Source organism: Elephas maximus, chromosome 1 (genome assembly GCF_024166365.1).
Source record: "Elephas maximus indicus isolate mEleMax1 chromosome 1, mEleMax1 primary haplotype, whole genome shotgun sequence".
In the NCBI taxonomy this organism is placed as follows: Eukaryota; Metazoa; Chordata; class Mammalia; order Proboscidea; family Elephantidae; genus Elephas; species Elephas maximus.
Window position 1 is genome coordinate 34,993,493 of NC_064819.1, and position 25,683 is coordinate 35,019,175.

The 25,683-nt window shown below is 37.2% G+C and overlaps 1 protein-coding gene across 5 annotated transcripts in view; it reads left to right on the plus strand.

Moving 5' to 3' along the window:
- PEX5L (peroxisomal biogenesis factor 5 like) overlaps positions 1–25,683 on the plus strand; it is a 266,941-nt gene that overhangs the window by 148,032 nt on the left and 93,226 nt on the right. For 3 of the 5 annotated variants that reach the window (XM_049881854.1, XM_049881845.1, XM_049881863.1), the window contains 2 exons: positions 9,187–9,291; positions 21,959–22,070. The exons of 1 other annotated variant lie outside the window; for it this stretch is intronic. In XM_049881854.1, the coding sequence (XP_049737811.1) occupies positions 9,187–9,291; positions 21,959–22,070 (217 nt within the window). The remainder of the gene's footprint in view (positions 1–9,186; positions 9,292–21,958; positions 22,071–25,683) is intronic. One more of the 5 variants, XM_049881874.1, reaches the window with a different exon arrangement.

Sequence of the window (25,683 nt, forward strand, 5' to 3'; positions counted from 1 at the left end):
GAACTTTGTGTTTTTAGTTATTTTCCTTTTTCTTAGAAACAAAAAAGGAAAAAGTGCCTGTCGTGCAAATCATCTGAAATATTTGACCAACCATCCCCCCCGCCAAAAAGCACCTCTTTTGTAAATCACCTGACATATTGACAAGGAATTGAAGAAAACAATAACCCTTGTGGCACAGTGGTTAAGTGCTACGGCTGCTAACCAGAAGGTTGGCAGTTCAAATCCACCAGAAGCTCCTTGGAAACCTATGGGGCAGTTCTACCCTGTCCTATAGGGTCGCTATCAGTCAGAATCAACTTGACGGCAATGGGTTTGGTTTGGTTTTGGCTAATTGGGACTACAGTATTTTTACTCAGATAAAGTGTTCCTTCTACATTTGTTTGCCATCTGTGCCCTGAGAAGTGTTTTCATAAGTGCTGCTCTGCTGACTTTTTTTTTTTTTTACAGAAACATGTTAAAAAAAAAATCAGCATGGCATAAAAATACCTTGTGGGGGGAAGACACGATTGGCAAACAAACATAGAAGACATGCATTATTGCTTAAAGATACATTTTTTGGTTATGTATTTCACACAATCATTGAAAAAAAATCATTGAAGGCCTCTCAAAACACAAATAACAACAAATTTGGAATTCATCATACCAAAAAAGAAAACTTAATATCATATTCTACATTCAAGGTGTAGTTATGCCATCCTCAACAGAAGATCAAATATGCTTAAAAGAAAATATCTTTTTTAAGCAGGCCACCCTGGATAGCAAAAGTTGCTTAAGGTGCATAATAAAAAAGCTCATTTCTAAAATAAATTATTGTTAGTTGCTATCAAGATGGCTGGATTCATGGCAACCCATGTATAAATTAGGAAGTGATGCCCCATCCTAAAATAAATAGGTCTTGGTAATTTAGAGCCATATCAATCAGAGTAATTCCTATAATAAAACTTCACCAAATCAGCAGTGGTATAAATGAATGAGCACTGAATGATATTACCTTGGCTATTTGTGGCAAGAAAGCTTGCTAAGCAAACAGAGTAAATAAGCCTCATGGTAAAAATGGACTGGGGAAATGTTTAACCTTCTCAAAAGAGCAAGTAAACTGTAAATTGTGGACAAATGGATCTTGTTAATTAAAAATACATCTTATCTCTCCTTTGGAGCAAATTATAAGTATCTTTATTTGCCAACACTTTATTAACTTTAATGAATTTTTGTTTAAACACTTGAAAATATAATTTCATTTAAAAGATATTTTCTAATTAAGACCTTTAATTCAGAATAGCCTTCTGTCAAAGGTGACCATATCATGTGATTTCATTATTTTCAGTAATTTGGAAAAGCTATGCAATATTATAGATATAGATATTTATTTATTATTGTCCATCATGTGCCCACAGAGAACTATACCAAATAATACAAAATGATTCAAAAGAAATAAGCACAATCTTTGCGCTCAGGAAGTAGTTTCATTCATGAGACACAGCCAAAGAACATTTTACAAAATAAAGAATAGTAACAAGGTCCCAGGGAAGAGCTTAATCTGCACACACAAGAGGGAATTTGGGGTATGGGGCAGTCCTAGTTCATGAAGTGACCCACTGTGTGATTGGAGCAAATGACAAGAAGTGCTTTGGACAAATCAGTGACTCAGGTCACTGAGGACTGAAGCTTTAATCAGAGACTTAACTCCCTCAGAAGTGCTGCTGGGTGGTCAGGAACATACTTTGAGGCAGAGGAGAATCAAGGGTTTAGGCTTACGTTTTGAGAACGACAATCAAATTATATACAAACATTTCCTGCCTCAAGTCTATAGAAAATGCTCCAGGTTTCTCAAAAGAACTACAAGATGAAGGCTACCAATTGGGCACCCAATAAGACTTGTCAGTACGGTTGGGAAAGACTCCCTAAACCCGAACAAAAACAGAAGTGGTGGCAGCCAATAAAGTAGCAGCAGTAGCAAAGGGGCCTGTTGGGGGGAAAAGAGCCACACTGGAAATCCGGGAGTGGTGGGGGCAACAGCCAACGAGCTAGACCAACCAGGGACAGCCCAGCAGCAGGGTTGAGGAGAAGAATCAGGACCAGCTTATCCATTAGGCCCAGTGGACACAGTGGCTAGGACTCACATTTTTTTTTTTTTTAATTGTGCTTTAGATGAAGGTTTACAGAGCAAATTAGTTTCTCATTAAACAATACACATATTGTTTTGTGACATTGGTTGCCAATCTTGCGACATATCAACACTCTCCCCTTCTCGACCTTGGGTTCCCCATTTCTATTTGTCCAGCTTTCCTGTCCCCTCCTGCCTTCTTGTCCTTGCCCCTGGGCTGGTGTGCCCATTTTGTCTCATATACATGGTTGAGCTATATGTATTATTGTTAGTTTTATGGGCCTGTCTAATCTTTGGCTGAAGGGCAAACCTCAGGAGTGACCTCAGTACTGAATTAAAAGGGTATCTGGGGTCATAATCTCAGGGTTTCTCCAGTCTCTGTCAGACCAGTAAGTCTGGTCCTTTTTTGGAACCCACAATATTTTTAAGGGCCTGTTAAGCATTTTCATTTTGATCTCTTTAAAAATAAATAAATAACCAGTATAGTAATGAGTATATAGTAATAAATCCAGTCTGGATTATATTTGTCTTTATACCAATACTGTCATAAACTATAATTCTTAATATTGTTTTATGGATCAAGGGATTCACAAAGGCAAGAGTGCCTAACAAAAAAACCAAACCCGTTGCCATCAAGTTGATTCCAGCTTATAGCAACCCTACCAGACAGAGTAGAACTACCCCGTACGGTTTCCAAAGAGTGGCTGGTGGATTCAAACTGCTGACCTTTTGGTTAACAGCCTGAACTCTTAACCACTGTGCCACCAGGGCTGCAAAAGTGCCTGGGACACATGAAAATCATATATGACCCCATACCAACAATTCAGGCTAAAGAAAGTGAATATGCATATGGTGAGCCTGGAATACTAGCAGCTTTCAGGGGTTAAGTGTTAGAACTAAAGACTATAGAGATTACCTCCCAGGACTTTCTACCAGCTGCTCCCCACACCCTCCCCCCACACACACATCCTGGAAGAGTAAAGCAAAAATGCCAATTAACACATAACACAAATGGAGGGCACAGGAGTTATGTAATAGAATGTAGTTAGACTCACTCCTCATTAATCTCAGAAGACTTATTAGAAAAGGTGACGTCTTAGAGAAGATATAAAATGGGGAAAAATACTGGAGGGAAAAAACACATGGTAAGGGAGAAAAATGTGGAGGATCAATTAGAACCCTCCTTTTAAATGTCCTCTCATCTTTTTAATAGATAGACCACAATTTATTTGCTCCAACTTGACAACCCTCATTAAGGAATCAGAAATCACAGTGTCTCCAGCTATAAACCAATGGTGAATTTATTATGAGTTGTGAATTCCACATATGAATCTCTAAGAGAAGAGAATTCTCAATGCATCTCAGTAGGTTAGGTTTGATCGGTGGCTCCCTTCCGAACACCTGGAAACAAGGATTGACCAAGATGCCCAGGTCCATTTGTACTACTCTAAAACTTACAAAACATTCTGTCAAGGAAGAAGAGGGGCTAAATGTAGCTGTAATAGACCCAGGATTGCATGGACTGAATCCTAGTCTGTGTTGCAAGAAATCCACAGGGATACACTTAACTAGAAAGGACGCACAGTGGCAGGCAGGGATCCCCAGTGTTCAGAGGACACTGCAAAGCATTGTGCTGGCCTTTCCCTGTGCTGGGAGTCTGAAGACAAGAGACCTTACTGTGAAGTTTATCTTCCTAAGTAAAAGGTTATCCTGGCTCTGCACGTGAGGGATGACAACAGCCGTAAGCAATCAGCCTTTTCCTGGCCAGTTCCCTGAATATGCTTAAATTCAGGATCCAGAATTTATGAGATGTATAATTCTTTAACGTAAGCAAAACCGAATATCATTTCAAAGATTTTTGCTAAAATTATATAGATGGCCATTTCATGTGTATGTATATGTATATATGAAGAAATAGATTCAATATATTCACACATGTAAGCTTGAGGGGAGTGTGTCTCTCCTTAAAACATTCATCCTATAAAAAAAAATCTGTTTAAGCTCCAATAGTGTAAAAGTACAACATAAAATGTTTGGGTAAAATGCATGAGAATGTTTTCAACTATTTTTATTTTCTTTATTTCTTTTTTCTAATTTTTTTATGACGTGTTAATTTTTATAATCAGAATGAGAGAAAGATTACTTTCTATTCATATGTTAGACAGTATTGAGTTAGCAGAGATGTCTAGTAATAGTTTTTACTTTTCCCCTAACTTAATATATCTTTATTCCTCCTGTTTAGAGTCTCTGAAAAAAAGACCCTGGCTCTTTGCTGATATATCAAAAATAATAAAAATAAATATTATATTAAAATCTCCATGGTAGCAGTAATAGAATCTGCAGTTAGAAAATTGCTTGTGAATGTACCATGTAACTGTGGAATTGCATAATTGAAGTTTTTCATGTACCCAAAATAGACCTCAGGAAAATTCTAGTAAAGACAGCATTTACACATAGTAAGAATGTTGTGGTTGTAGTTAGTGGCCTCCATTTCAATTCACTGCGACCCCATGTGACAGAGTAGAACTGCTGCCACAGGGTTTTTGGGCTGTAATCTTTATGAGAGCAGATCACCAGGTCTTTCTTCCATGGAGCCGCTGGGAGGGTTCCAACTGGAAAGACAGTAAACCTTGTAAGGTCGCCATGAGTTGGAGCCACTGGGTGAACTCCTACTAAACAAACAAAAAAACCCCGTGCCATCAATTCAATTCCGACTCATAGCGACCCTATAGGACAGAGTAGAACTGCCCCATAGAGTTCCCGAGGAGGGCCTGGCAGATTCGAACTGCCGACCCTTTGGTTAGAACTCCCACTAGAGAGACAGTAAACTTTGTAAGGCCGCCATGAGTTGAAGCCTCTAGGTGAGCTCCCACTAGAGAGACAGTAAACCTTGTAAGGTTGCCATGAGTCGGAGCCACTGAGTGGGTTCAAACTAGAGAGACAGTAAACCTTGTAAGGCCGCCATGAGTCGGAGCCAACTCAACAGCAACTATCAACAACAAAAAACTTGTAAACTTACTGAGATCTACAAAATAAAAACAAGTTTGTATATATGAAAGACTTAGGCTAGTTTCCTTGAAAATAAAAGAAACAAAAGCATTTTGTTAAAAACGTGCTAGTGAGTGAAGTTGTGGGTGCCTGGTTCGTGTTCGTGCTGACCGTTCTAGACTGGAGAAAGAAAATATTTCTCAAAAATGTTTGGTTTGCTTAGAGCCAGTCTGTGTGATTATTCTGTGAAGTGGATCCTGCCCAGAGTCGTAGTGATAACATAAACAACCCACGTTACAGCAGTCAGTGCGGGAGGCTCCTCGCTAAGCCAGGTGGCCCAACACTGTGCTGTACGGAAGGAAGAATGCAGGCTTCAGAGCCAGGTCTGGGCCCCTGTCCTGACTCAGCCACATACTAGCTTTGAAGCCTTGGACAAATCACATTGTCTATGAGCCTGAGTGCCCCCAACTCTATAGCAAAGATAAGAACACCTACCCCATAGAGTTATTGTGAGATACAATAAGTAAAATGCACAAAACATTTGGCACATAAATAGTCTAGTTCCCCTCCTGTGAAACAGAGCATGACCCTTTACCAGGCCCAGAGCCAACATCTCCTCATCTGAATGGCGGCTCCATAGTCTGGTACCCAGCCAGTGAGGATTCTGTGACTTGTGGTATTTTGTACTGTTTCTTACATTCTACGTTTTAAAAAAAGAAGGCCAAAATTGGGTTTTCTTAATAAATGTTAATGACACACGTTTATTCATTTATACCTAGTCTTACAACAGAAGTTAATAAAAACATAATTCTCAAGAATTATTTGTTAGAAAATCTCATTTTGTATATTTTATTTATGAGGAAAAAAGTGTTAAAAGAAACAAAGAGAAATAGCAAAGAATTTTCCACATCAGGACACCAAGAAAAATACAAGTTTCCTTTATACTGCTACTGTTTTCCAAGTAGTCAAAAATACCTCAAGAAATTCAACCAAGAAGCCAGGGGGATGGGGGTGATTTTGATATTTTTGAAAATAAATAGGCTGAAATAATTGCTGGAGTGTGTCACGATGTGATATCAACTTCTGAAATTTCGTTTGTTGTTGCAAAGAATGGCACAGAAGCATACCAGCTTAATGCAATTCGAAGTTATTTATGTGCACAAGCGTATATTCAGGGTATGCTTCATTCCTGCTGTCCTTCTGCTTTTTTAAATAATAGATCAATATTGACACTTTGGTGCAGTTATATTTGGAAAATTGAGTTTAAAGTCTAAATAATTATGCATAGATATTTCTGCCAATGTTTTAAACCACTACAAAAAAGAAAGAAACCCATGTGGCTGTATTACTCTCCACCCTGCAGAGCTGATGATAAGCAAACCTTGTACAGTTTCATGAATTGCCAAATCAATTCCCAGCCAGGTTCTGAATTCTAGAAGCATTATCCTGCAAGAAAAATGGGTGAGTCAAAAATAACACAGCTTGACTTTAAGATACCAGGTGGAGGTGGCCATGCCATCTGGGAGACATCTTCCTTTGATGGATGAGTGTAGTCACTTGATTCAGCAGTGGCTTTAGACAGTCTATCTGCAGCCATGGAGATGTCACGGTGATAGGCTTTCCGGTTCTGTCCTTGCGCTGTGCTGCCGTTGTAAAACAGTAAGGCTCGTGAGGTGTTATCGCAAAAGCCAAAAGCTATAAAGAAAAACAGTTGCTCACAGGCACTAACATGGGTATCATGACTCTTTTCAGGTAGTAGGTGTAACCTTGAAGAAAAAGTGGCACTGTCTTCAAAAAAGTGGCCTGACCCTGGCTTTGGTGGGTTTTTTCTGCAAGAAATAAAAAGCTCCGCATGTGTTTATTATACACCCTTTCTAGCTGACCACTGCTTTGTTCTAGAGTACAGCATGAAAGGACTAAGTTTTGTTTTGTTTTATTTTTGTTTTAGTGAAATGGCATGTCTGTTGCTAAGTCGAGCTATTCAGGTTGCACATGTAAGAACTATATATGTGTAGTTTATGGATTGGTAGCATTTCAAATCAATGGTATATTGAAATATTGACCTGAAGTCTTTGAGATGCTTATCAATTGACATGTGTTTTTCTTAGCCCAAGAACAGAGTTTGAATTATTTTTTTTTAATTATACCTTGTGACATTAGATTTGTTCTTTTAAATATATTAGAAATTTAAATATAAGCATGCCACTTTGTTTATTGCTACATGATTAGAACTTCTTGGAGCATGGAAAGAATTCTTCACAGATGATTTTGCTCTTTTGAAAAAAATGAGCTGCAAAAATATTTGATATAAAGTATTTTTTTTACACATAGTCTGTAAATGAGTGTAACCTGTAAAAGTCTGCTAAGCTTATAGTATGCAATGTATCATCCAAATAATTTTTATATTTTGAAAAAAAAAGTTAAATAGTTTAATAGTGCCATAGTAAGTCTTTTCCCAGAATACAGAATTACAAGCATTTCTGTTTTAGGAAGTTCGTATTACTTCATTAAAGAAGAAACCTGGGATCATTATGCACCCCGATTTGTATGAAGTCAATCATTAAGTTTCCCTTTATTCTTCCAGAAATCAGTCAATCTAAAGGTTGTGGCCATTTAAGCCTTTCAGAACACATATGAAAATTACAATTATTATATATGCTGAAAAAAACCTCTAGTATTTGATATTCCATCTTGGAAATAAACACATTGTCATTCAGTAATGCTAGTTCTTAAGTCAAAACTAACCAAAGAAACAAACTTTCGACACTATCAACAGACTCACACACATTAACATCTAGTGACTATATGGAAAGTTTTTCTTTGTTCTCTTAATTAAAAACTGTCACAGGTTACATTTTAGAAAGGTAATACCTGAGGAAATGGACAATGTTTTTCTTCCTAGAGTAAACCTTTTAAATACGTAAAGCCCTGTGCAAGATAATGATGTAATTCTATCCTTTTTTCATTGCATAGAAACTATCAGGATTTATTAACCTCTGGAATCGATAATGAACCTAGCTCTTAATTCCCTCTCAGACAGTGGACCCCATATGTCTACTTACGGCTTTTTGTCTGATGTTTCTGTGTACAACGTATGTATTTTAAGTAGATTTACAACACAGATACTCATGTGTACTCTTTAGATAAAATTATTTTCTCCAGGGAAGCTCTGCCCAGAGATCTGAGAAAATGGGGCTTCTTTTTGTTTTGCAAGTGTTTAAAGATTATTTAGTTTTTGCATAGTATAAGATGTTTCTAATTGGGCTGGGAAGCTCCTATTTTATTTTTCCATCATGCCATATCTACTGTTAAAAATTTAATAATCTAGTAAACTCAAGAGACAGAAAACAATGCTTTCCCTTTGCAATCCATAATTCTGTGGTGTAAGACAAAAAATGTATCAGTGCCTCCATTATTAATTATCCTTTACTTACACCTGATTTATGGGATTCTCTAAAAGACATTTCCATAATTCTTGGTCTCAAAAACATTGAAAGTTGTAACTTTTTTTTTTTTTCCACCAAGATCATATTATCTCCCAAAACAAGCCAGGTGGATTCTTTGATGTCAAGCCACTAGAAACTTTTCAGAGCTTTCATGATTTTTTATTCTTTTTGTGCCCAGTATACTAAAAAATGACAGACTCCAGAGCCCACCCAAAAAAGGCCCTCTGTGGGAATCAGACCCTGATCCTAGCCCCAGCCCAGATTTCCCCCTCCCCTTCCCAATATTTAAGGATTATATAATTTATAAATGAACTTAATAGGCAACCCCTAGTGTTTTTAAACTGACACTACAAAAAGTATGTACTTGTCATGTAAATTGCTTTAAAATATACATATAAAACACTGTGTTAAAATTAAATATAATATGTCAGCTGTAAAGGTGAAAAAAATAGCTAACTAAAAGTTCACAAATAATCTTTTTTCAGACTTTGTGTGTTTTCTCCTCAGCCAAAAGCCTCAAGACTCACTTCCAGCAGCCTATCTCATCATTTATGTTGGATTGCTCTTTAAACATTAGAATATCTTGTAATAAATAATAAGTTAAAAGATTTTTCCTGACACAAGTCATTGTTGATTTCACTGTTATAGGGAAAAGGCTCTAGGGCGGCAGATAAGGCTGTTGCCATGGTGATGAAGGAGATACCGAGGGAAGAGTCTGCTGAAGAAAAGCCCCTCCTTACTATGACATCACAGGTGGGCAGACCCATAGGGCTCCTGTAGGAAGCTGACATATGTTAATATATCAGACCTTGTGATTGTTAACTAGAAAACAAAAAAAATTAACTCGTGAACCAATTTTTTAAAAAAGACAGTTTCACTGAAATAATTATATAAATATAAAATGGAAACCAAAATTGATTTTAAAAAAGAAAAATTCCATCATTTAGTAACCTGTTTGTGAATATTAATTTTCATTACTCAACTTTAGCTTTAAAGAAAAGAAAATGTACGTGCAAGTAAAACATGTTGCTTCTTTATAAAGGAGTCTTGATAACAACTTTGGGAAAGAAATAGCAATTAAGCTAATGGTACATTTGAACAAAAATCAAAAAAATTCAAATTCCTATGAATAAATACATGTTATATTGTATACATATGTCAGTTTACCAGTAGAATATCTAAATTTTCTTAAATGTTAAATATATTTATGTTGTGACTATGCATACTACATATATGTCTATACATATTTATATGGAAAACCAATTTACAGGAATGAGCCAGAAGTCCCTGAGTCCCCATGCAGAAAATGGCATTTGTGACCTCTTAGTGACCTTGACAACAAAAATATCATCTCTATTATAAGCACATGAGGGCCATTTTCAGCATTTATTACAACAAACCCAGAAAAAAGTTTGCATTTGTGTGCAAAGACACGCTGAGACTGTGGACCCTGTATGTCCTCAGGGACTGTGGAAACACCCTGTAAAACCCACATAAATATGTATAACACACTCATCACCACTTTGTGGAATGACCAGCCTTAAATCCTGAAATGAAAACTATTTTACTTGCATTTATCTTATAATTTAGATTAGATTGTTATTTTAAAGATTTCATTTTTTTCCTAATGCAATGGTAAATGTAGTGATTCAGTTCCAGTTGTATGAACATGTCTAGAATTAGAAAAATGCCCTTTTGCCCTCCTCATGGAGGCACTTACAGCACAAGTAAGTTATGGCAGCCTATTTTTAGAATATCAGCAGATCTTATCTTCTGCTGCTAACGTGTGGTTTTATTTTATTCTAAACACTATGTTGTAAGCAATGAGTATTACAACAACCTATCACATCAAAATTGAATCATAAAAAAAATTTATTTAAAATTCCCAGGACTTTGGGATAAATTTTCTGTTGTTAGTTTTTAATCCATGCTTCTTTCCAATGACATAGTAATAATTAAAAAGAAATTTGCTTGATATTTACCAAGTTCTCTGCTCTTTACTTCGTTTACATAGGAAAACATATACAGTGTTTTCACAGTGATCACCTGCCTGTCAGAGTCAGACCTTTGTAGAACCCCATGTCCAAAATATCCAGCCCACAGTTCCTTAGGTGAATGCTGCTGGAGAGGTGAGGACTCGTTGGAGTTCTCTTACAATGACAAAGTCACATAGACCAGTGGATACGACCTATCCAAGTTTGAAACTGGCACAGTTGTGCTGCAACATGGTCTCAGGACATCACAATTTAGGACAAGCTCCAGTCCCCCAAATCCTTTTTCCCCAAAACCATGCATTGCAGTATGCTTTCCAGTAATCCTTTTTCAAATATTCAAAATCGCCATTATAACCTAAGCTTCACTTTAAAATTTCAGGCAAAATACAATTTTTGACTTTTTAATTTAGAAAATAAACTGTGATTATTACCATTTTCTCATATATAGAACGTTTGTGTGCACCAAGTTCCTTCTTTAATCTCTGTTTTTAGTGTTGCATTAACAGTTTTTGAAGTACTAGTTACAATTTTACTGCATGAAGATCATGAAATGCTTTCTTTGATGCCTAATATTCTTGTTGCATACTAGCCAGTTTATGAATCAGCAGAGTTCTGATTCGTAAAAACTGAAGGCACCTGTTTCGCTGATAATTTTATGGAATTAACTCAGTGACAGCTGTGATACACTTATTTCTCAGTAAAATTCAGTTTTATTAGTTACATACTTTTTCCACTATACACAAGTGGCTTTCCTCCTTGCTGTGCACCAGTGGCGTGCACAAGCCAAAAAGAAGCAAAGTGATCTGAAAAAGTGAGTACCTGCCATGGCGTCCACAGCATCGTCTGTGTACCCACTCCGCATTCTTACCTGTGATCCTGTCTCGGTGTATTGGTGTCTTGAAACGCATTCGTCCCAGTGTCTCCTGTAAAGCCCCTTATAACATAGTGCTACATGCTGCTGAATACACCGGGTCGTCTTCATCAGTGGTTTGTCGATGCCAGCTGCTCATGTCATCGATTCCAGATGTGTCTGAAGCTAATGTCTGCTCTCTCAATCATTTAAATCAAATGTGAAATAAGTTGCTGAAACACTGAGCCCCTAGCCTGTTTAGTAACAGTTCATTCAACAGATCATAAGTGCAGAATGGGTCTGTATTGAGGCATTTTTTTAAATTACATGACTACTATATTCCTAATTACAGGGATTTAGCCATATTCCAGTGAAGCCATCCACAGAAAATTGAACAAAGCAGAACAGTTGCCCAATGATCTCAACTCAGAAATTGCTGATCCCCTGAGGGTTACCTTCTTATTTAAAATGATTAATTCTGTATTACAGATGATATGTCAGACACTACATAAAATTTGGGTTCATGCTGTCCTTAACTAACACGTAAAACAAACAGCATGTGCACAAGTGTGCATTGATGAAAGGTTTGAAGAAGAAAAAATACGTAGATTATCAAGTCTTTGAGGAAAAAAAAGTCCCTTTAAACCTGGGCTGTCCAATGCAGTAGCTGCTAGCTACATATGGCTATGGAGCACTTTATGGCTACTCTGAATTGAGATATGCTGTAAGTATAAAATATATACCAGATTTTGAAGAGTTAGTAACAAAAGATAATAATAAACTATCTTATTAATAATTTTGTATTGATTACACATTGGAATAATATTTTGGATATATTGGCTTTAATAAAATAAAATATTAAAATTAATTTTACCTATTTTTGCTTTTTACTTTTTTCATGTGACTACTAGAGAGTTTCAGATTATGCGGATCTCCTTATATTTCTGTTGAACAGCCTGCCCTGGACTGTAATACTATGAACAGATTCAGTTTGAGGACAGAAGAGAAACTACGTGCCAAAGATTGATTATATCATAGAAAAAAAAATTTTTTAGTACTCTTTGCAAGGATGAAATTACTTTCGAGAATATCTCTGTCTCATAAGGAACCTTTAGAAATTTTCATTTTACCACATCTCCTTGGTGCTTTTTTAGCAAGATATGCCCCATACTTCTTTGCCTGTAGAACACAGTGTCTTGAACATGTGTCCAGACCTGTTCTTGTAAAGGGACTTTTTCTTTTCAAAAAAACTGGGCTTTTGTTTTTCTAACTATCTGCCTGCATCCCTTAGGTCTTGATAATGATTTAATTTTTGTGTCTGGCAAAGATAAAAAGAGTAATATCCTTGATTGGAAGAAAATTCTATTAAAAAAAAAAATTGCCATTGAGTCGATTGCTATTCATAGCAACCCCATAGGACAGAACAGAACGGCTCTATAGGGTTTCCAAGGAGCTGTTAGTTGTTTCAAGCTGCCGACCTTTTTGGTTAGCAGCCCAGCTCTTCACCACTGTGTCGCCAGGGCTCCAGGGTTTCTATTACCAACTCTAAATAATTGATTTAATTACACGCTCCTGCCTGCTTTAGTGTTAATATTACCCAAGCTGTAAATGGTAAGATCTTTTCATTTCTCCATGAATAGGTTCACATTTTACAAGCCTATCCATCCTGTCAGAAAAATATTTGTAGTCATTTGGCTGACGCTTAGATCACGTCAGTGAGTTGAAAGCAACCACATGGATATCCTTAACAAGACCTACTGGGACCCATATGGAGAGATTGGGTGGGGCATGGAACCATAATTACTATTAACTCACAGGAAATTAATTCTGTGGATTTTCGGGGTTACCATGACAAAACGTTAAAAGTCTGAATATTTAAGGGATGCATGCTAATGATTTAGTTGCCTTGTTTTTCAGTAGATTGAGTCAATTAACTGAATTTTGATATTGTCAGTCAACTTTGTTCACAATATGATCACGATTTTGGCAGCTCGGCACAAAGTTCTGAAATCGTGTGGAACTAATAAAGCCGTAAACAAGTAGTTCAATCACATTATAAATGAAGACATGTATAACAAATGACTCTTTAAGTTAAAAATGTCACAAATAGTAAAAGAAATTTTTAAGTGCACAAAGATACCTGTATATTGTAGTAAAAGTATACATAGGGATAAAAAAAATCTTATGAATTTTCTATTATTTTAACGAAGTAAAAAGACATGGTATTTTATTCCAAATTTTTTAATCAATATTACAAGCATACCAAAAAAAAACCTACTGCCTTCGAGTTGATTACAACTCGTAGTGACCCTATAGGACAGAGTAGAACTGCCCCATAGAGTTTCCAAAGAGCACCTAGTAGATTCGAACTGCCGACCTCTTGGAGGTCTTAATCACTACACCACTAGGGTTTTCATTACAAGTATAGGCTGTTTGTAGTCTACTTTAACCTATTAGATTCAATGTTTTAACTTTTTACATTGCTCTTTAAGTACTAAAATACTTAAAAATGATAACAGTGTATTTTACACTAAAATAACAGTTCATCAATCTGAAGTGTAAAATTATGGAATAGGGATTATTATCCTGTATAGATCTTGCTTTTAACATACACTGAAATCTAAGTAGCAGGCAGTATTTAAAAGCAAAATACATCCCTTTCATCTTGATTGAATTGTCCCCTGTAGCTTAGATAGTATTTTAATTTCTTAATATTGAAAATAGAGAAATTCAAGCTGAACTAAAGGGAATGTATTTTCAGATAAGGCTTTAAGAGTTGAATGGTATAATATGCATTTGTTCAGCACAAAATGCAGTGTTGGCATAAAATAAGAAACACTTCGGTCATGTGTTGGCCATCCTTGCTTCTGAGAAGAATTCTGGCTATTCTCCTTCCAAGACAGATTTGTTTATTCTTCTGGCAGTTCGTGGTATATTTAGTATTCTTCACCAACATCATAATACAAAGACATCAATTCTTCTTCGGTCTTCCTTATTCATTGTCCCACTTTCGCATGCATGTGAAGAAAAACGCATTGCCGTGGAGTCAATTCTGACTCATAGAGACCCTACAGGACAGAGTAGAAGCACCCCGTAGGGTTTCCAAAGAGCCGCTGGTGGGTGGACTCAAACTACCGACCTTTTGGTTAGCAGCCTGAGCTCCTAACCACTGAGCCACCCTATGAAGTGATTAAAAATACCACAGCTTGAGTCAGGTGCAACTTAGACATCAAAGTGACATCTTTGTTTTTTAACACTTTAAAGAGGTCTTTTGTAGCAGATTTGTCCAATGCAATACATCATTTGATTTCTTGACTGCTATTTCCATGGCATCGATTATGGATCCCAGTACAAGGAAATCCTTGACAACTTCAATCTTTTCCCCTTTTATCATGATGTTGCTTATTGGTCCAGTTGTGAGGGTTTTGGTTTTCTTTATGTTGAGGTGTAATCCATACTGAAGGCTGTAGTCTTTGATCTTCATCAGTAAGTGATTCAAGTCCTCTTCACTTTCAGCAAGGAAGGTTGTGTCATCTGCATATTGCCCATTGTAAAGAGTCTTCCTCCAATCCTGATGCTGAGTTCTTCTTCATATAGTCCAGCTTCCCGGATTATCTGTTCAGCATACAGATTAAATAGGTATGCTGAAAGAATACAACCCTGACGCACGCCTTTCCTGACCTTAAACCAATCAGTATCCCCTTGTTTCGTTTGAACTCTGCCTCTTGGTCTTCATACAAGTTCCCCATGAGCACAATAAAGTGCTCTGGAATTCCCATTCTTCGCAACGTTATCTACAATTTGCTATGATCCACACAATCAAATGCTTTGCATAGTCAATAAAACAGAGGTAAACATCTTTCTGGTATCCTCTGCTTTCAGCCAAGATCCATCTGACATCAACAATGATATCCCTTATTCCACGTCCTCTTTTGAATCTGGCTTGAATTTCTGGCAGTTCCCTGTTGATATACTGCAGCAACTAGTTTTTAATTATCTTCAAGAAAATTTTGTTTGCATATGATATTAATGATATGGTTGGATAATTTCCACATTCTGCTGGATCACCTTTCTTTGGAACACGCACAAATATGGATCTCTTCCAGTTGGTTGGCCAGGTAGCTGTCTTCCAGATTTCTTCTCCTAGATGGGTTAGTGCTTCCAGCATTGCATCCATTTGTTGAAACATCTCAACTGGTATTCGCTCAATTCCTGGAGCGTTGTTTTTCACCAATGCCTTCAATGCAGCTTGGACTTCTTTCTTCAGTTCCATCGGTTCTTGATCATATGCTACCTCCTGAAATGGTCAAACATTGACTAATTCTTTTTGGTACAGTGCTCTGTGTATTCCTTCAATCTTCTTTTGATGCTTACCCATAGAATCCTTCCATATTGCAACTTGAAGACTGACATTTTTCTTTAGTTCTTTCAGCTTGAGAAATGCTGAGCGGGTTTTTCCCTTTTGGTTTTCTAACTCCAGGACTTTGCGTATTTCATTATAATACTTTACTTCATCTTCTCAAGCTACCCTTTGAAATCTTCTGTTCAGCTCTTTTACATGATCATTTATTCCTTTCTCTTTAGCTACTCTACATTCAAGAGCAAGTTTCAGAGTCTCTTCTGACATCCATTTCAGTCTTATATTTCTTTCCTGTCTTTTTAATGATCTTTTGCTTTCTTTGTGAATGATGTCTTCAATTTCTTCCCATAACTTGTCTGGTCTTCTACCATTAATGTTCAATGCATCAAATATACTCTTGAGATAGTCTCTGAATTCAGGTTGGATATACTGAAGTTCATACTTTGGCTCTCGTAGACTTGTTTTAATTTACTTCAGTTTCAACTTGAACTTGCATATGAGCAATTGATGGTCTGTTCTGCACTCAGCCTCTGGCCTTGTTCTGACTGATGATACTGAACTCTTTCCATCACATATAGTCAATTTGATTCCTGTGTATTCCATATGGTGAGGTCCACAGGTGTAGTTGCCATTTATGTTGTTGAAAAAAGGTATTTCAAATGAATAAGTCGTTGATCTTGCAAAAATTCTATCATGCACTCTCCAGTGTCTGTTTCTATCACCAAGGCCATATTTTCCAACTACCACTACTTCTTCTTTGTTTCCAACTTCCACATTTCAATCATCAGCAATTATCAATGCATTTTGATTGCATGTTTTATCAATTTCAGACTGCAGAAGTTGGTAAAAAGCTTCAATTTCTTCATATGGCCTCAGGGGTGGTTGTGTAAATTTGAATAACAGGTAATAACTGGTCTTCCTTGAAGGCGTATGAATATTATCCTATCACTGACAATACCGTGCTTCAGGGTGAGATCTTGAAATGTTCTTTTTGACAATGAATGTGACACCATTCCTCTTCAATTTTTCCATTCCTAGCATAATAGACCATATGGTTGTTCAATTCAAAACGGCCAGTACCAGTCCATTTCAGCTCACTAATATCTAGGATTCAAGCATTCAATTTCATCTTTGACAACTTGCAATTTTCCTAGATTCATACTTTGTACATTCCATGTTCTGATTTCTAATGGATGTTTGCACCTCTTTCTTCTCATTTTAAGTGGTGCCACATCACCAAATGAAGTTCCATGCACATCTTTAAGGTCAACTCTACTTTGAGGAGGTAGCTCTTCCCCAGTAGTATTTTGAGTGCCTTCCAACCTGAGGGGCCCATCTTCGGCACTATACTAGGCAATGTTCTGCTGCTATTCATAATCATTTGGGTAGACTGTATAAAATTATTCTATATTTTTAAACTGCTACAGGGGGTTACAAAAATTAATTGGGTGAGGTTTCTACCCTCAAGGAGCCCATCGTATAGTGAGAAGGAAAGAAGGTGAGACTAAGGTTATAATACTGGCTAAAGTATGGAATCACGGCCGTGCTATAAGCAGGCATTCGCTGCCTAGTGCTGGAGAAGGTTTCCAGACAATGTGCTGGTTGAACTGGGTCTTAAAGGAGAGATAAGAATCTGTCACCATCAGAGGCCTTTTGAGATGACCCAAATATTGAGGAGAGGGTAGGAAATGGAAATAAAAAGTATAGAAAAATTGAGACAAAGACCAAGCGACTATTAAAGGGCATCATAACTCCGTTATGATCATCTGACTGGATCAAAATTGAAATTTCTCCAATGCAGCTATTCCAAAAAACTGCAAACCATTGACTTGCTTTTTATTATTTTTATAAGATTAATGTATACTTGACCCAAAGAATAGAGTAAGGGAATCTTATAAAGTAGTTTCAAACTGATGGAAATAATTCTAAGAGAGATTCCATAAACCTTATTCTACCAATGGGACAGGAAAGAATAAATGGCATACGATTTAGAAGTGAGCATTTGGGTCAGTTTGAATTGTTTCTTTGTTACTCTGTGACCTAAAAGATTCATTTAAGTTTAGGGGACTACCAGGAGCATTTGGGTCAGTTTGGATTGTTTGTTACTCTGTGACCTAAAAGATTTATTTATTTTCAAGTCACCATAAACTTCTTTGAGATTGAGGAGGGGGCCATAGAAAAAAAGCTATTCTTACTTGTAGAAATAAAAATAAAATGGGATTGAGAAAGACTAAAATAATGGTTCCCAAATTCATCTGGGAAACACTGGTGGCGTAAGTTCAAATCCGCCAGGCACTCCTTTGAAACTCTATGGAGGCAGTTCTACTCTGTCCTATAGGGTCGCTATCAGTCGGAATCGACTTGACGGCAACGGGTTTGGGTTTTTTGTTTTTGTTTTTTTAAATTCATCTGACTGAATACAGTTCAAATTTGACGAGGACTTGGACAGCCATAGCAACTCTATCAGGCCAAGTGTGAATTAGTCAGAAACAAGGCAGTGGGCAAGGAGGAGACACAGACCTAATAAGGCAGAGTCTGAGGAGAAGCCTGGAGAGGCAACACCTTAGTCCTGGTCTCTCTGGGAATGACACCTTTCTCTACTGAGATCTCAGACTGCCAGAGGCGCTTTATCCAGTAAATAAGTCTGAAATTAAAATGAGGAGGGAGACTCCCCAAAACATCCTGTTACCTTTGATAAGGAGCCCTGGTGGTTAAGTGGTTAAGAACTCAGCTGCTGACCAAAAGGTCAGCAGTTTGAATACACCGGCCACTCCTTGGAAACCTCATGGGGCAGTTCTACTCTGTTCTATAGGGCCACTATAAGTCATAATCAACTCAACAGCAACAAGTTACAGTTACAGCTACATTTAATAAAGCCTACTTGCCTAAAAGTACAGGGTCTCTCACTTGATTGTACCTTTTTCTTCATTTTTGCATTTACACATATGGACAAAGGTCTCATTTTCTAGAATTCTTTTAACAAATTTAGGCAAATTTTGGAGTTTACAACTAAAATTATCCACAGAAATCTAATGCTCTGAGAAATGGTCTTTTGAAATTATAGGTAGTTTAGGTCTTTCCTACACATCTATTCACAGAATTGTGATTTAGGAATAAATTATTAGTCTTTTTTTTATAAAGGAATTTAATTTTTCAAAATAAAGGAAGAGTACAAGAGGATTTTTCATGGACTATAACTATAATTTATATAACCCAGAAAACCCAGTGTCGTTGAGTCGATTCCGACTCATAGCGACCCTTTGGTTCGCAGCCATAGCACTTAACCACTACACCCCCAGGGTTTCCTGCATAATTTATATAATAAATTATATATAAATTATAATTTATATAATAAACTATATATAAATTATAATTTATATAATAATAGGTAAATATTTCTCAATATCAAGTCTAAGAAGACTCACTTATTCTTAGTTATCCATCAAAAATATCAGATTTTCTTTTCAGAAAAATATGGCTATCAAAGAGATAGTCATAACATCATACATGCACATTCATACTTTTAAGGTTACAGTTGTATCGGTTGTGCTTAATCTTTGCCCCTTATATACCGTAGCCAATGGGCCAATAAGAAGCCAGTAATCAGATTGCACTTCACTTGCTTGGTAAATGCAAGCCTATTACAATACCTCAATGAGGATAGTGTGGTGCCATATTTAATGGTGACCTTTATCTTCCATGAATGTTTTATCACAACAGAATTCGTGTCTCACTGACAGCCACAAGTATGTCACAGCCTGAAGGTGAGCATTGTTTGCAAAGTTAGGGCCATGTTGCTTTGGTGATGTCACACAAGATGGTCTCACTACACCAAACACACATGATTAAAAGGGCAAATTCTACCAGGAAATATACATTGATATATGGGCCTTTTGGAAACTGTTCAATATGCACAGTTTGTACATGAACTAACTACAAATGAGATATAGTTCCTGGAACCCTAATCGTATAGCTCATATAGTATTTCCCTTTTCAGAATAGCTCACAGATCATTGACATTTAGCCATTTCTTCATTGTCTATTATATTCTGTACCAATGCTTTCAACTACATATTCAGATAATAAAATTGACTTTTATGCCAGAAAATATTATAAATCTGTCCTAAATGCCAATACACCATGGAGTCTACAAAAATTCAAATATATTTTATCTCAGAAACCTGGGAGGCTCGTAGTCCCTCAGCATTCAAAGTGTTTCAGTATCAGTAGGATGGGTGATACTCAAGAATGCTAGAATTCAGAAGACAAAATGGAAAAGACTTGGAGGTCAGCTTATGAGTTAACGGAGCATGCTAAAAAAAAAAAAAAGGTTAAGACCAAAACAGACCCTGGATAACTTGATCTCTACAGAAATCTTTGAGTCTGTGAATATATAGTAGACACTAAAACCTATAACTGAAGAAATGTTCATCATTGTAACTTGGACACTAAAACAAAAAGGGCATTTTCAAAGCTTATCCCTCAATAATGTCCACAAATTAATATGTATGAAAATCAAATTGCCGACTTTATGTCAAAATGTTAAACCACAGCGGAAGCCTAAGATTTGTCTGTGTTTGTGTAGTAACATGAATACGTTAAAATACCAAATGTGTCTCTTGGCTGCCAGTCCCCAAATGACCACTAAATGCTTCCATGTTGCTCCTTCAGAAATAATAGAATTGAATTTTTTTCTTCTCATATTTACAACTATTTAGGTCCCTTGCCATCTTTCATAAGCTCTAAGCTGTAATACCACTGACATTGTGCCAAAGAAATAATGACATGAAAGTGAGTAGTCCTATGAAATATTTTGATTTGGTAAATATGCCAAAGCACTCCATTTGTTATGTCTGTTAAATTGCAGCATTGCAAATAAGTGTTTAAAAATCTAGAAATTTTTAGGCGTGTCTTTTTCTTGTAAAGCACAAGTAGAAAACTAAATAACTATGCCCATTTTAAGAAAAACTGATGTAAAAACTCCATCCCCAAAATAAGACAATTAATTTAAGGATTAATCACTTGCATAAGTGTATTTTTTTTCCTTTAACCATAGAAACAGAATTATAGCAAGCCTAGATTCAGAGAGGTACAGAAGAGCAAAGTAGATAGTTGGCTACCTTTGATAATTAGAGATCAACTAAGAATCAAGCTAAAAGATGTCTGAAATTAGAGAACAAGCCAACAGGAAAATATGATTGAATCTACAGAAATATATTTTACATGCAGATTTCCACAAACATACCTCCTGGATACCTGCACAGTTGACCTAATCTTTTCTGCTTTCCCAAAACGATGTTTGTAATGTACTACATGCCAGGAAACATAAGGCTGTGTGCCTGCAGGTGACCTGAGCTTTCTAGGAGGGAGAAAAGGACAGCTTTTAACCCACACACGTGCACATAACATAGCACAAAGCCACTGACTAACAGGTGCTGACAAGAACACGCCAGCTCCGAGTCAGAAGCCACGGTTCCAGGTCTTGGTAGGACCTTTTCCTCAAGTGGGGCATGGGGTTGGCCCTTAGCAACTATGACTCCCTAGGTGCCATTTTCCACATACTGAAATTAGAGACTAATTCTAAAACTATTCTAGAAGGGGAAAAAAAGGCTTGAGCTTTAAAACCAAAGTTGGCTGCACAAAAACTATGTTGATAGTGCTAAAAGGCTCATTCCCTATCCCTTGGTTTTTTGTTTTGTTTTGTTTTCTTTCCTGCCCCCACTCCAATATTTATTTAATTACAGGCAGCCCCCGGGTTACAAACAAGATCTGTTCCTAAGCCTGTCTTTAAGCTGAATTTATAGGTAAGTCGGAACAAGTACATATGGTTCTTATTTAGCATCAGATAGTTAAATGTTTGTCTTAGTTTATATTTTACCTTCCTAGGCATATAAAACACTTAACAAACGCTTCCAAACCATGCAGTGTTTTCATGATGTCACAAAGTAGTGCGTGAGTTCATTATTACAAACCATTGTATGTTTTGGACAGCTTGTTTCATATAACGGGCTTTATGGCAATCTATTCTAAAGTACAAGTTGTCCTAAAGTCAGACATTCGTAAGTCGGACGTTTGTAACCCGGTGGCTTCCTGTATACATTTTTTTTTGTTTTTGGTAGGCTTGCTCTTCTCATTTTGCTGCAAGGCTGCATTTTAATTCTTCTGATTCTGCAGTGTAACAAGCTCCCTTTGACGCCTGTGTTCATTTGTTCTCAGCTGGTGAATGAGCAGCAGGAAAGCAGGCCTCTCCTAAGCCCCTCCATTGATGACTTCCTCTGTGAGACCAAGTCGGAGGCCACAGCAAGGCCAGTAACGTCTAACATAGCCGGTAATTCTTTCACTTTTAACTGACCGCCAAGTGGAGTTAATTTGAACTACAATAGAATTTCAGTTTTCTTCCCACAGTACATTTTCAGAGGGGAATAATATTTACAACCAAATGAAACTTCACAACATATACTATTCAGCATGAAAAAAACAAATCACTGTTCATTTTATAAGAAACCACAATGCTGATGGCTCACCCAGTTTTGCTGAACATAAGTGTGCTGCTATCAGCAACGCATCATCTCTCAACGCATATTTTCATACTTACTTCTTTCCCTCTTAAGTCACATCATATTAAGAAAACAAATGCATCTACCGTAGAATTAGGATTTTCAAGTTCTGGCTGATGGCCCAATTATTTCTGGAAATATTTTGTATGACAAAATTTCAGTAAAATAAAACTGTCAACAGTCCCTTCGAGTGGATTAAAATGACAGTTAAAATGTCCTAGACCTTTTTTGTTGTTAGCTGCCATCAAGTCAGGCCCTGACTCATGGCAACTCCAGGCACAAAGGGATCAGACCATTGGGATTTCATTGGCTGACTTTCTGGAAATGATCTTCCTAGTCCATCTTGGTCTAGAAGCTTCACTGAAGCCTGTTCAGCACTGCAGCAACACACAAGATTCCACTGACAGACGAGTGCTGGGTGCACTTGAGGTACATTGGCCAAGAATCAAACGCAGGTCTCCCACATGGAGGACTACAAGTCTACCACTGAACCACCATTACTCCCACCCCCGACCCTTAACCAAAAAAAAAAAAAAACAAAAACCCAGTGCCATCAAGTCGATTCCGACTCATAGTGACCCTATGGGACAGAGTAGAACTGCCCCATAGAGTTTCTAAGGAGCGCCTGGTGGATTCGAACGGCCGACCCTTTGGTTAGCAGCCGTAGCACTTAACCACTACGCCACCAGGGTTTCCTTAGCATAGTATAAAGCCAGTTTCATTTTCTGTCACGTAAACGTGTAACTTGCCCCTCTTACAACAATGCATTTGAGCATTCTGGACTCAAGCATGCACAGACAGTAAACCATCACCTGGCACAGTGTCTGGCACTCAATAAGTATCCACCCAAAGAGTGAACGAGGGTGCCTGTGGTACGAATCACACCTGTATCAGATGCTGCCTTTCTGCATTGATTTCATTCAGTCAGTATTCACATTCAAAGGCCTGTTGTTCAACTAAGAAGGAAACAATGACACTCTGAATCGAAGAACACAGGTTCTGTTGGATGTGCAGAACAGAATTTAACAGAAAAGAAGATAGTCACGTACTGCCTTGTCACATCTGTTTCTTTTCATCATCATGGCCTCCGCTTGCTGTTAGCTTGCATATTTTCATTACACTTCTAAGTAAGTGATGAAAATTGCAGAAGAAGGAAATGGTGACCTTTTAAAAAAAAATGCTAAAACATACAACCACAAGAGTAACTAACAGACACTTTATGTGGCAATGTAGTCTAAGGTTCTGGGGTCAAACTTCGTGAGTTCATATCCCAGCTCTGCCACTTAGCCGCTCTGTGTCCTGGGACAGCTTGTTTAATTAAGCCTCGGCTTCCCCTTATATCTAATAATAGTAAGATCTATATCTCATACAGGAGCCCCTGGTGGCGCAGAAGGTTAAGCACTCACTATTAACCAAAAAGTTGGTTGTTTGAACCCACCCAGAGGCGCCTTGGGAGGCAGGCCTGGCAATCTGCTTCCAAAAGGTCACAACCTTGAAAACCCTACAGAGCAGTTCTATTCTGCACACATGGGGTCTCCACGAGCTGGAATTGACTAACAACAACATATCTCATGGGCTACTTGGGAAGATTAAATGAAGTAATCTCTATAAGTGCTTAGCACGGCATAAGCTCTAGCTGGTATTACCACTACTGTTAGATATCAGGTGAGAAACAATATTCCCAACACTTTTCTTTCAAATTCATTAACTTTTTTACATCATATTCAATCAACCATTTTCTAAATTCAACTATCACTTTGAGTAATCAAGCAAATAAAATTGTGCTTGGTACCCTTTAGACAAAAAACTAAACAAGTTCTGATACCATCAGGTCAGATTCGTCCCTCTGCTCTATGACACTGGAGCTCATCCCTTTGAAACCGTAGAACTACTCCCAGAAAAATACAGAGAAGCCTTGTTTCTCTAGTTTCAGATGAATTGGGCTCCTGGTGGGTCCATGAGAATAGGATGCACTGAGAAGTCCCCATGGTTCTAGGAAGAAGCTGCAAAGGGATAGAGTTCCTCAGATCTTCATTCCAGCACCTTCTGCACTTCCCAATTCTCACTGATTCCAAAACTAAGTCACTTGGAAGGACCCACCCTTAGGAAGAGCAGCATAAGATTGAACTCAAAAGCTACTTTTTGTCTTGATCCCTCAAACATATATGAGAGACCTGTGAAATATTACAGAGGAAAAATCAAAAGAATGTATAATTTCTTGTGACTCCAATACAGACAGCATTACCCTCCTAAGTAAGGGGTCTGGTTAAATGATGTTCTTAGACTGTGGAGTTTTCTTCTCTCATCCTTGGCATTCAGTGTAGCTGGATTGCATAGGTTTTTATCCTGAAGGAAGACTGTTTGATAATGTGTTATATAATCTTAAAAATATGTCTCAAGGCAAAACATTATAATTTTTTAAATCTCTAAGGAATACAGTTCTTAAATAAGACATATCTTTTCCAAGAACCAGCCAAATGATTTTTTTCATCTACTAACCTTAGAAGACCATGTTCATCTTCTGCTTTGTTCCCTCCCCCCAAGACAAAATCAAACCTGCTGCCATCCATTCAATTCCAACTGACTTTACTCTGTAACCATGTTACAGAATAGAACTTCTCCATAGGGTTTTCTTGGCTATAATCTTTATGTAAGCAGATAGCCAGGCTTTTCTCTTGTGGCTCTACTGGGCGGCTCTGAATCACTAACCTTTAGGTTAGTTGTTGAGCACAAATCATTAGCACCACCTACAGAAGTACTAAATTATAATTCTTTTCTGAAGTGTTTCAATTTATGTTTTTTCTTTCTTCTGTTTTCTACTTTAGGACTAACTTCTTGTCATCCAATGATGATATCTTTCAAATTGGCCGTAAAAGAATGTTTTCCATTGTTTGCCATTAATACCCTACATTCTCTTGAATTTGTCTTTGATCCTGGTGGACAGCTACGTAATTCCTTTGGTCCTCTCAAACTGTATCCTTAGTAGTAGTAGCTCAACCAAATTAATTGCTAATATCTTTGATTTTAAAATGGTAAATAAGTGTATATTATGCATGGATTCATTTATCAAATGTCCTAGAATTAATTCAGCAGTAGACACTTTAAGGTATCAGTTGTATGATAAGACAAGTAATTACTATAAGAATTGAAACAATAACTTGTTGCTCTGTAATCTCTCAACAAAGTCTAGTATGTTTCAAAGCACAAGACAGAATCTTTTTCCAAGAAGAACGGGATTCTCGGCTTACATCTATTGATGTACATCATCTAAAGTATTTTCTCCATAGCCTTGAAAAATTAGGTGAAGAATTACTACAGAAGAAACATTTTGCATGATTCAAAAACATTTATTCTTACTCCTTGATATCAGGGGAAGAGTTCCCT